Genomic DNA, 17,272 nt, shown 5'->3' with positions numbered 1-17,272 from the left:
CATTTGGTATGATTTTGGATTGTCTACATGATTGACCTAAGTCTCCAGGCCCTCTAGAAGCTGAGAAGATACTACACAGCCTGTGACTCCATAATAAATCATAGTGTTATCCTAGATTACCAAGCAGAACTTTCAAGGAATTAGAGGTTGCTTACTAAGAGCTGGGGGGAATGGCTCCACATGTCTTTGGGCAAACTTAATCCTGCCCAGTTGAGTATCTTGTCTGAGTCATGGAGGCAAACTGGGCTGCCTGAGGTAAGACACAAGGTAAGGGTCCCTATCATTGAGGCTCTTGTAGAATAAATCCAGAGCCTGCTCTCCTTTTTTGTCCACCATTTTCAGCAGCATGTTGTTCCTCTTCCGCTGGGTTGGCGCCTGTTCCACCAGCTCCTTCTCGTCCTCAGTGAAGACCTTGTTCTCCTGAAGGTCATCCAGCACTCCCCCCAGGTCTCCCATCCTGGCTTGGAGTTGTCGGTAGTTCTCCTTCACAAAGGCTGCACCTGGGTAGGAGAAAGACGTGCAGAATTCTCAAGGAGCCTATTGCTTATAGAATTCTGGATGTACGCGTCTAAAAGTCGTTGATCAGGGTAGGGATAGGATGGCCTGTCACACTCACTCACAAGGTAAACAGTCCATTGACTGTGGGTCATGCACTTAGGTGCCTTCTACAAGTGGGTCCCCCTCATTCCCTTCACTCCCCTATAAATGTTGGTGGCCTCTCCTTTCTTTGTTTGTTTCTCTTTTAAGCCCGAGAGTGAACTCTATATTGCTTTACATTCATGTACCTATCCATTTAACAAGCCAATAAAAATCGCCAAGCCCATGTGGTTGGAAACTGCAGGATGCTAGATGTAGGGAGATGGAGTGGGTTGGTTTCCTGCCCCCCAAGGATTTTCTCACGAACATGTGGGTGAAATTTAACTAGGTAGCTATCACAAGGAGAAACAGGGAAGTCTTGGATAGAAACTGTGGGATATTTTGCCCCCACCATCATGCACTCAGGATTCACATGGGCTTTCTTAGTTGATATCTTTGTAACGTTTCCCAGATCCATTCACTTCCCTGCCTGTCCATTTCTGCTACTAATAGCAAACTGGGGCTTTTCAATGCTTTTGTTAATCCCAGAGGCAGAGATGATAAACATGCTCGTTCATTCAGGATTATCATCCAAAGAGCTTGCTACGATAATGAACTTTCTTTTAGGTTCTTAGTTTATAAAATCCCCTGGATATTTACAGTCAAGCCAATATGACAACTTGTGAAGTCTTCTCTTCGTTTGGGAAGTGTCATGAGATGTTGGGGCTTGTCCCTTTGACTGTAAGTACCTGAGGCTAACGCCAATGCTATGATGGGAGGCAGGATAGACACATGGAGTCTTAATGAATCTGTGTGACATCACCGCCATCATGGGAGCCTATGGGTGACTCTTGAATAAAGTCATTTCTATCTATTGGCCTTTCATACACTTGAGACAGAATACTCCCTTTATTCTGTCTTTAAAAAAATCTAATTATCCCTTTATTCTTCAGCGGCTATTAAGTTGCTGAAGTTGGACTCTTTGTCATTTGCCACATGTTTTCACAGATAGATAGGACATGGCAGATGGCTGTCTTATGTGATTTTTTTTTGCCTTATGTGATTTTAAAAATTAGTATACAGATGAGGAAATCAGAAAACAGGTATTTGAAGACTGGGATCCACCCGTGACAAGATGATAGATTTTATGTCTTGGGTGCGGCAGTGTTTGATCCTTTATTTTAAATCATTTCTTTCTCGGGAACATACCATCCCAGCTACATTGGCCAATGCCCGGACAATGGCACTTCTTGACTCTAAAACAGTCTGCAGTCTGTGCCCCCTGCTTTGTATCTCAGGGCCACCCACAATCCCTCATCCACAGTTCAGAGGTCCCAGTACCCCGCTGCCCACCGTCCAGAGTCCTGCTTTGTCATCAGTCAAAAGTTCACAATATTCATATTATCTTCCTTAGACATGCATTGTTAGGTTCTTGCCTGCGTCTCCAGTCTCATATTTACTTTATCCTCACATGGTTTATGTTCCAATCACATTAAATTTAAAAATTTTAAAAACCTCTTTCTTGTAGTTCCTCCATGCGAGGTCCCACCCCCATCCCATATTCATTGAACATGTTCTTTGGTCCGCAGGCTTAACCTTCTGTGGTAGTTACAGAATCTGGTGTAAATTTGAGGATTAAGAGTGTAGGGATGGAGTCTAGCCTCTCAATTAGGATATAGCCAATGAGGCCTCTGTGTGGGTATGGCCTTCTCCTGAGGATTCTGGGAACTCCTGTATTTCCTCCTTGGAGGTAGGAGACACTCTCTCTCTGCTCCCTCCCTGTGAGACATCCCTATGGAGAAGACACATGGAGAGCGGCTGATGGAGCCAGACCTCTGGAGCCGGAGAAGCCACATGGAGACCCCTGCCAGTGCAGAGATGCTTCTACTGCCACTGGATCCACAAGACTTCCCACCCACTGACCTGTGATCTTCCTGCATTTGGCATCATTGCATGTGTTTTGTGAGTCTGAAGAGGACTTTATAGATTGGGATCAGACTTGTGGACTTGTTCTGTTCTGGACTGGGATGTTTTCTCAATATTCAATTGCTCTTGTAGATCGAGCTCTTTCTTATATACACACGAGTGTCTATGAATTTGTTTCTCTAGTCTACCCAGACTCACACATCTTCACAACCTCCTTTTAGTAAGACATGCTCTTTGAGTTGGTCTCTGATACTGGCTGGTCTTTGTAAGTGACAGAAACGATGAACAGATCCTCACTGTGTGATACGGAGACACTTAATGACGCCCACAAATCAGACACATTTCTCTGACTTTTCATGGAAACATTGCACTGACCTGACATAGTGGATGAGGCCGATGCAGCACTGAGCTGGAGATCCACTAGAAAAGAGGGGAATGGGAGGGTGAGAGAGGTCGAAGTCCTTCACCATTACTGGGCTTTTCATTCTTGGATACAACCAATGGAAATGATTTCGTTCCGTCCTATAAGGTTAGGATCCTCTTCTGAACCTCAGTATGCCTTGGACTCCCACTTAAGTAGAGACACATTCTCTGCCCATTAGGCAATTTTTAAAGTCATTTTATTGTGGTCTCTTACAGTTCTTATAACATTCCATACATTAATTGTGTCAAGCATATTTGTACATGTGTTGCCATCATCATTTTCAAAACATTTTCTACTTGAGTCCTTGGTGTTAGCTCTCTTTTCCCCCCTCCCATCCTCGTGAATCCTTGATCAATTATATATTGTTATTATTATTATTTCATATCTTACACTGTCCATTGTCTCCCTTCACCCACATTTCTGTTATTCATCCCCTTTGTGGAGGGGGTGGGGCTATATATCCAATCTTGTGATGGGTTCCCCCTTTCTCACCCTTCCCTCTCCCGGACCATCCCCCTGCTCTCATGATATCAGCACTCCTACTGTTCCTGAGGGGTTTATCAATCCTGAATTCCAAGTGTTGAGACCTCTTATCTGTACCAATGTGTGATCTCCAGACTAGCCAGGTTTGTAAAGTAGGACTAGGTCATGGTAGTGGGGAGGAGGAAGTATTCGGGAACTAGAGGAATGATGTGTGATTCGTCAGTGCTATACTACACCTTGGTTGAATCATCCCTTCCTTATGACCCTTCTGTGGGAGGATATCCAATTGTCTACAGATGGGCTTTGGGTCTCCACTATAACCCATCTCATTCACTTTGATATAGTTTTTTGTTTTGGATCTTTTGATACCCAATACCTGATCCTATCAACACCTCATGATCACACAGGCTGACGTATTTCTTCCATGTGAGCTAATTTGCTTTCCTGCTAGATAGTCATTTGTTTGACTTCAAGCTTTTAAGATCCCAGGTGCTATATCTTTTGATAACAGGGCACCGTCTGCTTATGCACCCATTTTGTTTACAGCGATCGTGTCAAGAAGGTGAGTATCAAAGAGTGTCGGGTTATCAGAACAAAGTGTTCTTGTGTTAAGGGAGGCCTTGAGTAGAGGCCCAAAGTCCGTCTGATATCCATTAAGCAACTTTTTATCAGAGGAAGGAAGAAACATTTCTGTTTCACTCTCTAGAGATCAACCATGGTCACCGCCATTGTTGCACTCCCATTAAAAGACGCTGACAATAGATTTGTTTTCTGTTCTGGGATGGGACAACAAATAGACTATTCCCTTTGAGCCACTTCACTCCACCCAAGGATTGAGAGGCCTCATTTTTTCTTCTGAAAAAAAAATCTGTCCTCATACTTTTACCTACCTGGTTTCACCAAAGTCTCCCATACCACAGTCCCAAGATTTTTGCTAGCAATTTCCAGTTGGATTGGTTCCGTCAACTGCCCGGTATAGACTTTAGAGAAAGGCTGGATCTCTCCGGGGCTCCTGTAGGACAATTTCAACTCCTAGAGAAAACATACCACTTATCTTGAATCAGTGGAGGGTAGGAAAGACTAGTTCCCGAGAATGAACAAGCCAATGGGACTGAACCCCTTTCTTCTGCATGGCTGTTTAAAAACTACATAGAGAAAGAGAGGTCAACAGTCTTTTACACTTACAGTCTGGGGATACACAATTATCCCATGGAAGGGAGGCTAGCTATTGATTTAATACAAGCTCTCACATTCTTGATGTCCTTCATTAATAATGCCAGCCGATCATCGTCTGAGACAGTATGGCGAAAGGAAAGTCTTGTCAATGGAACCACATCAGTTCTCATTCAACCTAACTGGGAACAAGGGTCATTTCATGTTACTCTACTCTGTACCAGACTCCCCACATGGGCATGGGCAAATTGGCACTAACTTCCTGACCAGGACAGAATGAAGAAAAGCTCAGCTGATGGAAGTCTAGTTCCTTTCGCTTACAAGTCTCACAGTCCTTGAAAAATAATGATTTTCAGTTATTTGGCAGATGTGAAATCATTGATTCTAAGTCTTTCAGGTGGAAGACGATTTTGAGGAGAATTTTCCTTCATTGAGATTCTTCATCAACTCCAGTTACAAATTTCTCTTTCATTTCTCCACGCACACGGGAACACATTGTGTTCCATTCATCTCTAAATCACCAATGGTTATACTGACGTGTCATGCTTCGAGGACAACCTAAGGTTTTGACTTAATCTTTCGCGATGGAGCTGTCAACTTGATCCTATAGAGAGAGTGCTTCCAAGATCATGATGGTGAAGGCAGATCTTTTTTTTTTTTCTTAACTAGTTAAGCTAAACTATTGCCTGGTTTTAGAGGGAATGTCAGGGGATTGTTTGGTAAAAGTTTAAAGATGATCTCAGGGCATTCGCTCGAGTGCTTCATCCCATCTCCGCGGCACTGGAAGGTCTGGGATACAATTTAATATTCTGTTCTTCATTTTCCCCTCGTTGATCAGGATTCATCTATAGACCCTGTGATCAAATGTTCAGTCATGGTAGACAGTCATCATCAAATTGCTCTGGTTTCATAGCAAGGGAGGTCCTTGTTTCTGGAGACACCTCACATTCCATTTCTACCTTCCAATCCTCACTTCCCTTTAGGAAATTTTTGCTCTTTCTCTAGGCAAATAGAGACCAAATTACTGGGCTTTGGATGATTCTCCGAGCTTTTAAAGGAAATTGGGACTTATAAAATGACCAAGAACACATATTTAATTGTATTCTTATATTGTTGCATACTTATATTTTAAAAAGAACACTATTTTGATATTTGCCATTGATTTTTAAAACTTAACATCAGTGTGATATTAAGGACAATCATTTGGGTACTATAGCTGTCATGTCCAAAAGGGAAAATTATACTATCATAATCCTGTTGATTTTTCCATCCCGTAGTTTTCCTCTATGGCTTCCTTGATTCCATAATGGGGAAAGGGGAGAATACATTGATCCCCAAACTATAAAATGGGTCAGTCACTTTCCATGAAAAGCTTGCAACTGATTGAGATGATTTTTCCAATATAAATGGAATAACAAGTAAAATTTGACATCAGTGATATAGAAGGTTGATATTTTTTCCAAGATTCTACCATTTGTTTTTTGGTGAAACATGCTCAGTTAAATTCAGATTCCACTGACCTTGGGGATTATTTCCAGGTGTGCACATCCAGACACAATATAACGGGAACCAAAGTTCAAGGGTTCCACTGGGGGAGAGGTCTGCAGACGCACACCACGGAACCTGGTTTCTTCTCCATCTATTGCCTAAGATGAAAAGACAGAAATTAGAAAAGACAAGTCAGTAAGCAAGCAAGGTGGAATACATCATATTTATAAGTAGAATGTATAAGATGATTCAAGTGTGTAGTAGTCACTTAATCTGGTGTCAATTGAAGGATTAAGAGTGTAGGGGTGGGGTCTAGGCTGTCAATCTGGAGCTAGCCAATGAGACTTTTGTGAGGGTGTGGCCTTCTCCTGAGAATTCTGGGAAATCTGGTACTTCTCTCTCTCTCTGCCACTCCCTGGGAGACATTGCAGAAGACAAGCTACATGGACGCAACCAGACCTCAGAAGCCGGAGAAGCCACAGAGAGACCCCTGCCAGCGCTGACATGCTTACAATGCCACTGGATCCAAAGACTTGCTACCCACTGGCTTGTGATTGGCCTGCATTTGTCTTCATTGTATGTATTCCGTGAGTCTGAAGAGGACTTTATAGATTGGTATCGACATATGGGCTAATATCAGACTTATGGCCTTGGACTGGACTGGGTTGGGATGTTTTCTCAATGTTCAATTCCTCTTGTATATAAACCTCTCATATATATGTGTGTGTATATATATATGCAAGTTTATGAATTTGTTTCTCTAGTCTACCCAGAGTAACACACCACATGTATGTGTTTAATGATCCATTTTTAATATAGTAATAAAAATTTTTCTGGATCTTATTCCTCTGAAAAATCCCCCCAAATATCCTCTCTCCTTCTCCAGGCTCTGAGAGTCAGAGAAGGGAAGATCGATTTTCAGTAGGGTAGTATTTCTGCCCTCGAGTCTCGCCCGTGGCAAAATGATAAACACACATTCGAGACATGCTGGTGGGTGCATTATGCTTCTCTCAATTAAAACTAATCTTGGCCTTTCTGTATCAGCAGGGGGTTGGAAAATCCAAAGGGATCATCTGCAAACAGAATTCTCATCTTCTTATAACACAAACAATCGTTTAGCCTTACCTGCCTCAGCATAGGATCACTGGGGACAAGGTACACATGGAATTTACTGCCCTTCGGATGAGGGTGATAATAGATCAGTGTGGTGGACGTGATGGGAATGGAGAGGCGGGTACCACTGGCGATCCTCAGCAAGATTCCCATCAGTGAGAAGCTGGGGTTCTCTAGAACGACGTAGAAAGGCTCCACCCTGGTTGGCTGTTCCAGGACCATTCCTTCATACTTAAAATGGGCAACTTGGAACCAGGAGAGATCGACCCCACCTTCTGTAGGAGAACCACAGTGAGAGTTGAGCAAAATGCTGGCCAGGAATCCCTACCACTTCCTCTCTGCCCTAATTACCTTGCAGAGAGACAAAATGGGGGAGGTAGATTTTGGCTATGGCCTCCTTGGGCTCTGCCATTATCTCGAACAAGGGACCTGCGACCATCCACTGATCATCCTCCTGCAGGTTCACGTCCAGGTGCTGACTCCAAGACTCAAACGAAAGTTCCACCATTGCCTTCTTCCTGACATCAAAGCCCAGTCCTGTGGCTGGCCACACATACCAGCCTGCTCTGGGAAAGCAGATGCTGAAAGAACCAGAAGAGATCATCATGAGGTGTGTTAGTCATGTGGATCCAGTAGTGGTGGAAGCATCTTAGTGCTGGCAGGGATCTCCATGTGCCTCTCAGCACGTAAGCCCTGCCTCAACCCAAGAACACTTTGTCCTACCAACCTGGCATTCTGTGATGCTCACCCTCCCAGCACGACTGCTGAAGACAAAATGGGTGCAGAAGCAAATGTAGTGAATAAAGTGGATGGTGCCCAGCTATCAAAAGATATAGTGTCTGGGTCTTAAAGGCGTGAAGTTAAACAAGCGACCATCTAGCAGAGAAACAACAAGTCCACATGTGCCATCTAGCCTGTGCGATCATGAGGTATTGATGGGTTTGGGTAACAGGCATCAGAAGACCCAAAACAAACAAACAAAAAACATGTTGTTGAGAGTGAGGGGGGTTAGAGCAGAGACCCCAAACCCCTCTGTAGACAATAGGGTGCCTTACAGGAGGATCACAAGGAAGGAAAGAGTCAACCAGGGTGCGGTATAGCACCAATGAAACACAATATTCCTCTGGTTCTTTGATGCTTCCTCACCCCCCACTATCATGACCTGGTTCTGCCTTTCAGATCTGGATAGACTAGAGCACGTACACTGGTACAGACACGAGCTCATAACACACGGAATCCAGGTCAGATAAACCTTTCAGGAACAGAAATGGGAGTATCGATACCAGGAAGGTAGGGGAAGGGTGGGGAGAGGAGAGGAAGAAAGGGGAACCAATTGCAATGATCAACACACAACCCCCCACACCCCAGGAGGATGAACAATAGAAAAGTGGGTGAGGGAGACAACAGTCGGTGTAAGATATGAAAACAATAATAATTTATAATTTATCAAAGAGTCATGGCGGGGGGCAGGGGGCAGGGATAAAAAGGAGATGATTCCAAGGGCTCAAATAGAAAGTAAATGTTTCGAAAATGATGATGGCAACATATGTTTGAAACAATTGATGTTGGGAATATTATAAAAGTTGTAAGAGCCTCTAGTAAAATTATTTTAAAATAATAATTATAATTAATAATTTGTTAAGGAGTCATGGGGGTGGGGGAGAGAAAATGAGGAGCTGATACCCAGGGCTCAAATAGAAGGTAAATGTTTAGAAAATGATGATGGCAACCTATGTGCAAATATGGTTGATGCAACTGATGTATGGATTTTTATAAGAGCTCCCAATAAAATTATTTTTTTTAATAACGTAGATTCCCCCTACACTAATACTGCCTCATGAATGGGAAACAGAGGACCGGCAAGAGTGTGTGTGCAGACAGATTCTCTCTGCTCATGATTAAGAAGTCTGGGAGACCAGGGTTCTGGGTGGAGGGAAGCCTTCCCACGTGTGAGTTGGAGATGAGTCCCAAGCCCATTCTCCTAATTAAAAATCATCCCCACAGTATCCTCCCATCACAGTGCTGCCTACATGTCATTGTCCTTTCCTTGATATTAGAATTGTACCTTATACAATCACCATATTCTATTCTTACCTGTATATGTTTGGGTTTCGATCAATCAACTTGATATCCACCTTTCCTTCCGGTCCCTGAAACTGAAGATAACTGCAATCTGTTTAAAGAAAAAAAAAGGTGGGCGCTGAATGAGGATATCAAGGGCTCAAGTAGAAAGCAAATGTTTTGAGAATGGTGATGGCAACATATGTACCAATGTGCTTGACACCATGGGTGTATGTATGGATTGTGATAAAAATTGTACGAGCCCCCAATAAAATGATTTTTTTAAAGGTGGGGGGAGATGAGAAAAATATTGGTTGTTCTCTACTAAACAAATATTTCCTGATTAAATTTTTTTTAAAAAAACATGGTGCATGGAAGAAGTAGACGGATGGAAAACACAGAGTCTGAAGGAGGTCCTGGATGTTGAATATCACACATGCAATTAAGAATATAGTTTTTAGAGAAACCCGTATGTAGTCAAAACATAGGATTGTGGTTTTTCCATCTGGGCAGAAAAAAAAAAGGGCACAAATGTATACTCCCCAAATCTCACAGTGTTTCCTAGGAAGCCAAGTTTGAGTTTGGTGATGGAAACCATTTCCCTAGGACTGAAACCAAATACAGTTAATTTTAATAAAATCATTTTATTGGGGGCTCATACAACTCTTATCACAATCCATCCTCCCATCCATTCTGTCAAGCACATTTGTACATTCATTGCCCTCAGCATTCTCAAAATATCCACTCTCCACTTAAGCCCCTGGCATCAGCACCTACAACTAAATGTTTACAGTTCCAAGTAGCAGGTAGTATCTTCTGTTGTCTTGTAACATTTGACCCAAAAAAGAAGCAGCACAGAAGCCAATAAGGCAGAAGAATATCTGTTCCTCTACTGCCTTTCCAAGTGACCCAAGACCCTGCCTGGACCCCCTGGGGGAGGCAGATTATTTCAGGATCCTACACGTTTACCCTGCTGGATTCCATCCCCACTGCTCAGCTTCTGGGATGATGACTGATCACACACAGTCAATATTTAGACACTGTGTGATAAAAGTCCCTAATATACTGTCCTTCAATGAAATCCGTTTACAAAGAATTACAGATCAAGGTAAGTCATTGTCCCGCGCTTTTGGTGTGCGGCAGAATGAAAAGTCTCCATTATGTAAAAATGTTTCTCAACGTCTCTAAGTTTGTTTTCTCCTGTGCACATGGCAAAAAAGACACTCTCTGACCCGTACAGAGGTAATGTGAAGTGAAGTTCCTATATCCGGGAACCTAAAGAAATATGTGCATTCAATGCCATCTATCAATGTTAACACAAATGAACTTACTCCCATGATCAGAGAGTTGATCCGCAAAGGAGGCTGGCTGGGACATCAGGTACATCTAATGTTTATGTCCTTGCATCTCACATGACTTTCAAACCACGCCACACCCTGGGGGTCCAAACCATTTCCAAACCATAGGTGGGGCATGCCATTCGAAGATCTGGAATTGTGAAGCCTGGGTAAAGTTTTAGGGGTTTTGTTTTGTTTTGTTTTTTCAATCTAGTATCACAAACCTAGGAGAGTTTCATTGCTCAAGTCCACCCCACCAAAAATATCTCAAAAGATCAAGACGCTTCAAAACCTACTGCCTATTTTGTGAAATGAATTATGGCAAAATAAACGCATAAGAGCAACAGGGCACAGCGGACTCTTCTGATGAAGCCCAACACTCAAATGCTGACTCACATCTCCTACTAGCTGGATGATCAAGTAAATTCTCAGCCCTGAGTTTAACTGTCCTCACCTCTAAAGTACAATCTATAGAATCTACTCAGAGCGCTTCCACGTATAGTAAAAAGAGACTGCGTTGGCAGGCTGGTCTTCCAAGTCGCCTCTGTGTGGAACCTCCCACAGTGTGCCAGTAGTTCATGCAGTAGGAGCTCTTTTGCGCCCCTCAGGCACCCCCTTTTTTATCTGCACTTTGAAGCCATGAAATATCTCAAAGTCCGTGTTCCGTGTCAAACCACAAACTCCATCGGTGACAGATCCCTGACTCCTTCTCCACACGATCAAATTACCTGTTCCTGGGCTCTGATGCTCCCTCAGCGGTAGGTAATCTGCAAAATCGTTGATGGGCAGATCCCTTGTGCTACAGAAAGAGGAGGAATACTAAGAATCAATTCATGAATCTGGCGGGAATGAAAGATTAGCCCTGCACTGTTCAAGACATGTGATGACTATTTTCATTTCAATCATTTAAATCAAATCAAGTCCAAAAATTTTAAATTCAGCTCATCATGGGGTCCTATTCACATTTCACGTGCTCAATACCTCATGTGGCTAATGGATACCATAGTAGATGATCCAGAATTGAGTATTTCCATCGTCAAAGAATGCTCTATTGCACAGAAATAAACTAGACAATCAAATGAGGTGGAGATGGTCTCGATAAAGAAAAAAGGGGTTCACAAATACATGGAAAGGAGAAGTTCTGGGAATCTCTCTCTGGCGCCACTTATGACCTGACTGCTCTCTCTGCTGCGATTAGACAAGTGTCCAGTTATTTCTGTTACTTAAATTGTTCTGACTGGCATCGTGTGACCATTGGGATCAAAAGAGAGTTCCCACGGGTAATAAAAAAAGAACGTCTCACATATCTAACAGTATTAAGATTATAGAATTCATCTGAGAAGCAATATCTAGAATTGCATTTGGTAATTATTTAATCTGAATAATGATTTCAGGAATGAAACAATTTAGTTCCCTTCCTTATTTACAATGCTATTGTGTATTATAATTATTCCTATTGGAAGTACCAGTTGCATGACCGTGATGAACATAAATTATTCACATAATGGAATAAGTAATGTCAATTAGTGGATTGTGTCAATAAGGTGCCCAGGATCCATGAGTAAAATGTATACATTAGTTTTGGCTGACCTCAACCATACCTGGGTAATTTTAACACACACAAACTCCCCTGCCCCGCCATATCCAAATCACAGTTCATCTATTAAAGCAGAATGATGGAGCTGGGACCCAGACCTGGCTCATGCTGCATAGCCTCAGGTTATTCCAGCATTCAGCCAAAGTTGAAAACCACGATCTAGGGACTACCAGTGACTCCTCAAGTGTCCGGTGTGACCAATAGGCTCTAACACAGGTGGCTCTTTCTGGCTGAAGGCAAGCAACGCAGTCCCATCCTCTACCTGGGAGAACTGGAACTTGGCACAAATCAGGGCCTGCAGCATCCCAAGTCGCGAGTCCCACACAGTCACAGGAGATGCGATGGAGCAGGAAGCAGACACTTCTGCTTTGTGGGGCAGATATTTATTCCACATGATGAATAGGGCCCATGTTCCTTAGGTCCCCTTATTTTCCTGATAGACCCCAGGAATCTTTGATATACATATTCGTCTCAACATAAAAGAGATTGCAAAGACATTACAGCACAGTGTAGGGCTATTGAGAGAAGGGGTTTTGTGGGCAAGCCATAAAGTTAGAAACCCGTTGGGCGCCCTTCCTTAAACGTGGTGCTGTGTCTTGGGCTGATAATGTATCCCTGCGCTATGCCAGCTCCACGCAAAGGAATGAAGAAGAACATCCCAGTTTATAGTCTCTCTCATGGTCCACGTGCCATCTGGATACTGCTGGCTGGATGACTGAGAAGACTGGATTTGGGATTGTGGCAAGAATCCAATGAGTATCTGTAGCCAGCTCATACCATAAGGCTGTCCTGAGCCTAAGCCTACAGGAGGACAGCACACAGTGCCAAAATTCAGAAATCTCGGGGGTTCGTTGGCAATATCGACTAGCTGGGTTTTTTTCCCCCTAGTGGATTCTTTTGCAAATCACCCACGTCCCGTTGCTTCTCATGTTCCTCTGTGACATAGAGAAACAGCACCTGACAGTGTCAACCTCCTCCAGAGAATACAGTTATCCTCACCGGATGTCATCCACGGGGAATTTAGACGCAGACGAAGCTTCCATAACCATCACATCTTCAAATTCGGGGACACTCGCTGCATCCATAATTACCTGCACCGGTTCCTTTAGGACTTTCACTTGAAAAAACACACAACAGATCATGAGTTTTAAACATTGGAGTCAGATAGCAGCTCTTCTTGAAAATGAAGGGAATGTAGTTCGTGTCATTGAATTACACACATAAAACTCGTTGAAATGTGTTGTTACATACATTACTATTTCTTCCCCCATATGTCTGGGATGAACTTGTACGTCACTAAAGACTCCAAGTCCATTTGAATTTTATTTTTCCTCCTTTTTCAGTCACTCGGACCAATATTCAGATCTAAGGGGTAAGGAATCTCAAGGTGTATATCAGTCTGGGTGCTTTAGAGAATAAATCACAGAAACTCACATATAAGAGAGTTTTATATAAAGGCTAAGTGTGCATCAAGAAAACATCCCAGAAGAACACAGCTTTCCCCCAGATCCTGGATGCTTCCTCCCCCCAACTACCATGATCCGAATTCTACCTTGCAGGGCTGGATAGGACAGAGGCTGTACACTGGTACATATGAGGGCTGGAGGTACAGGGAATCCAGGGTGGATGATACCTTCAGGACCAAGGGTGTGAGGGGCGATGCTGGGAGAGTGGAGGGTGAGTGGGTTGGAAAGGGGGAACTGATTACAAGGATCCACATGTGACGTCTTCCCTGGGAGAGGGACAGCAGAGAAGGGGGGAAGGGAGACTCCGGATGGGGCAAGATATGACAAAATAACGATGTATAAATTACCAAGGGCACATGAGGGAGGGGGGAAAGAGGAGGGAGGGGGAAAAAAAGAGGACCTGATGCAAGGGGCTTAAGTGGAGAGCAAATGCCTTGAGAATGATTGGGGCAGGGAATGTATGGATGTGCTTTATACAATTGATGTATGTATATGTATGGATTGTGGTAAGAGTTGTTTGAGTCCCTAATAAAATGTAAAAGAAGAAAAGAGAAAAAAATGATTAGGGCAAAGACTGTACAGATGTGCTTTATACAATTGATGTATGTATATGTATGAACTGTGATAAGAGTTGTATCAGCCCCAATAAATTGTTAAAATAAAAAAAAATTTAAAAAAATCAAACCAAAAAAAAAAAAAAGAAAACATCCCAACCCAGTGCTGCCCAAGCCCAAAAGTCCAACATTAAGCCATATGTCCAACACCAATCCACAAAGTCCTCCTCCATCTCACAAAACAGACGCAACGATGCCAACTTCAGGAGGAAAGCCGAGTCAGTGAGCATGTAAGCATCTCAGTGCTGGCAGGGGTCTCCACATGGCTGCTTCAGTACCCAGGGCTGCATCGGGATAGATCCAAGTGGCTCCTCCTTGGGGATGTCTTGAAGGAAGTCAGCCTTGCCAGCTAAAGCAGGGAACTGACTCAGGCAGCTACATCCTGGTGCGACCATCAGAAAGCAAGAGACTGGGGAACTAGAAAGGCAAGGCTCACGGAGCCATTTATCCCTCTGCCCTTCAATTAACCCCACATGTGTTTATCGATCAGGTTGGCACAATAAACTAACTACCTCAAGGTGTTTGGGTTGGTTTTTTTTTTTTCATGAATCAATTTTTATTTTATTTTTAGTTTTAAAATTATGTTTCCCCTGTTAAACCTCCTTTGTTTGTGGGGAGGGGTCTCCCTGTTTCCCATCCCTCCTTTCTCCCTTTTCCCACCCCAGTCTCTGGTCTCCTCATAGTCACCAAAGTCTAGTCTTTTGATGTATAAAACACATTTCTTCCTTGTTTTTTGCTTAATAACAATGGCCACATTAAGTACATGTACTTCTTCACTACAGTAATGGTGTGGCGGTAGGGTAGTCTGTAAATAGATCCTGTGTTTCATCGTTTGGGACATCTCCCTCCAGGTCCATCCCACGCCATGATTCATCTCACCCCTTATTGTATCTCTGTCTCCCGCTATCGGCATCCATGGAAACAGACCTCAGTTGACTCTCAATCTTTAATACTTACCCAATGCTTCTTGGCCTAAACTACCTTACGGAGGATGCTGGGGAGCTCATAGTCAACCTAGTTTATATTCTGCCTGTACTCATCATTGGTACCCAAGAGAAGAGAGTCCCAAGCTGACTGAGTCACATTCCTGGGCGTTAGTGAAATGATGTATAAGCGTCATACAACTCTGAAGCACACCAGGTCACCAGGAGTCGGGAAACTGACTCTGTGTCAACCAGCTTGGATTGTAACCAACAACAGTCGTTTCCCCCTGCGTGGCGCAAACAGTGGAGGCACTAACTGAAAGGTTGGTGGTTTGAATCCACTTCGGAATCAACTTTCAGGAAGATCGCAGCCTTGAAAACTGTGTGGAGTTCAGTTCCTTGCTCACACTTGTGGGGTCTCTGTCAGAATTGAATCAACGCCATCTCCAACGATAGGATGACGCCCTCAAAGTGCCGGATTCATCACTTTCATTTTCCTTTCTTAGCGGTTTACGATCAGGACAGTTACCAACATTGCTGTTTACCCCAAGAAAAGATGCTGGCGCTGTTGTTATTTTTTACTTTGCAAAACAAGAATATTATGCTATCAGTACAAAATCCTTGTGGTGATAATCATAAACCCAAAGAGCAAATTAAATCCATCGTCATGGAGTTGATTCTGACTCACATCAAATCTCTGGAATGGACTCGAATTACTCCTTAGGACTACCGAAACGGTACGTCTTCACTGGAGCCTCATCTTTCTCCCAAGGAGCAGCTAGTGGGTTTGAAACTACATGCTTGAGGTTAGCAGCCCAATGCATAACCCACTGTAACACCAATAATAGAAGTGTTACGTATACACACACACACATATGGTTAGTATATTGTTATGAATACATCGTCCTCGGTAGCCCCTAGTCTATAGTCTTTGGTGCATGTCAAAGTTTCTGGATTGGACAAACCGAGCTCTTATGCCTTGTTCATTCCCTTTAGATCCCAAGGCATGCATTGGCTGATCACAGAGGAGACATAAGCCTCTGGGAGCTTAGGCTGTATGATCCTGCTTGGATCTGAGATCCTTGCTATGGGATTGTCAAGAGTATAACCAAGACATTATAACCCATGCCACAAGGAAATCGCTGGAGAAACAGCCCTAAACTCACTTTTGCTCTGGTATGAAGTTATCATGGTCGGAGTCAACGTTATGGATAGGGTGGATCTACCTAGCGCACTGGACTCTCCAGCGATTGCTCTTTTCTGTTCTGTCATGTGGAAATAAACGAATGCAGAGAGGCATAAAGAACACCAGAGCAACTAGATGGTGCCCAGCTACCATTGCCGACCATTCTCATCAGGGTCATAAAGAGATGGACCATGAGAGGATGGCAGAGACACATGCAACAAAACCGCAAATTCCTGAAACACCAAGAGAGACTTTCTGCCCTGGCTGAGACTGGAGGGCTCCATGAGATGATGGTTCTGGGATACCCTTCCCAATTTTCAGCGAAACTAACCCCTGAGGTCACGGTGTGGCTATTCAACAGACTCTCACAAAATAGTGAATCTCAACCAGAAATACTGCACTCGCTTTAAAAAATCACTAACAAGTAGATGAGACCAACTGTCCCACAATGACTTAACAACTGTGAGCATGTAAGGGGAAGGACACTAGATTCGTGGAAACAGCATCACCAGAAGGGGAGGAATGAGAAAGTCCACACATTGCAAAGAATCTAACCAATGTCACTGAGCAACTTGTGCAGAAGTTGTGGAATGGGGACCTAAACTCGTGTGTACCCTTTAAAGGGGAACACAATAAGATAGTCTCTCTTTTAAAAAAAATGCAGACAGCAATTTTCAAATCTCAGAATACATCCACTGTATTCTGAGTCTCACAGAAGGACAGCAGGATGCACAGGATTGAAAAGGCATCGAAAGCTACCATCATAGTATGAACACTAGAGCCCTGGAGCTGAAGGAGCCTCATGGAGACCCCTGCCAGCGCTGAGATACTTCCACCACCACTGGATCCACAAGACTTTCCACCCACTGGCCTGTGATCTTCCTGCATTTGGTGTCAGTGCATGT

General features: G+C 43.4%; 1 protein-coding gene across 1 annotated transcript; it reads right to left on the bottom strand.

Moving 5' to 3' along the window:
- Positions 1 to 228: 228 nt before the first annotated feature.
- On the bottom strand, positions 229 to 16,372 carry CARD8 (caspase recruitment domain family member 8). The gene is made up of 8 exons (XM_075537915.1): positions 16,348 to 16,372; positions 9,278 to 9,356; positions 7,535 to 7,764; positions 7,196 to 7,455; positions 6,103 to 6,228; positions 4,300 to 4,441; positions 2,878 to 2,922; positions 229 to 500 (listed from the first exon to the last, which is right to left on the bottom strand). The coding sequence occupies exons 1-8, from the start codon at positions 16,370 to 16,372 to the stop codon at positions 229 to 231; spliced, it is 1,179 nt and encodes a 392-aa protein (XP_075394030.1).
- Between the last annotated feature and the right edge of the window lie 900 nt (positions 16,373 to 17,272).

Source organism: Tenrec ecaudatus, chromosome 18, assembly GCF_050624435.1.
Source record: "Tenrec ecaudatus isolate mTenEca1 chromosome 18, mTenEca1.hap1, whole genome shotgun sequence".
NCBI classification, from domain to species: Eukaryota; Metazoa; Chordata; class Mammalia; order Afrosoricida; family Tenrecidae; genus Tenrec; species Tenrec ecaudatus.
The sequence above is the reverse complement of the archived record's forward strand: the minus strand, read 5'-3'. Positions and strand labels throughout refer to the sequence as shown.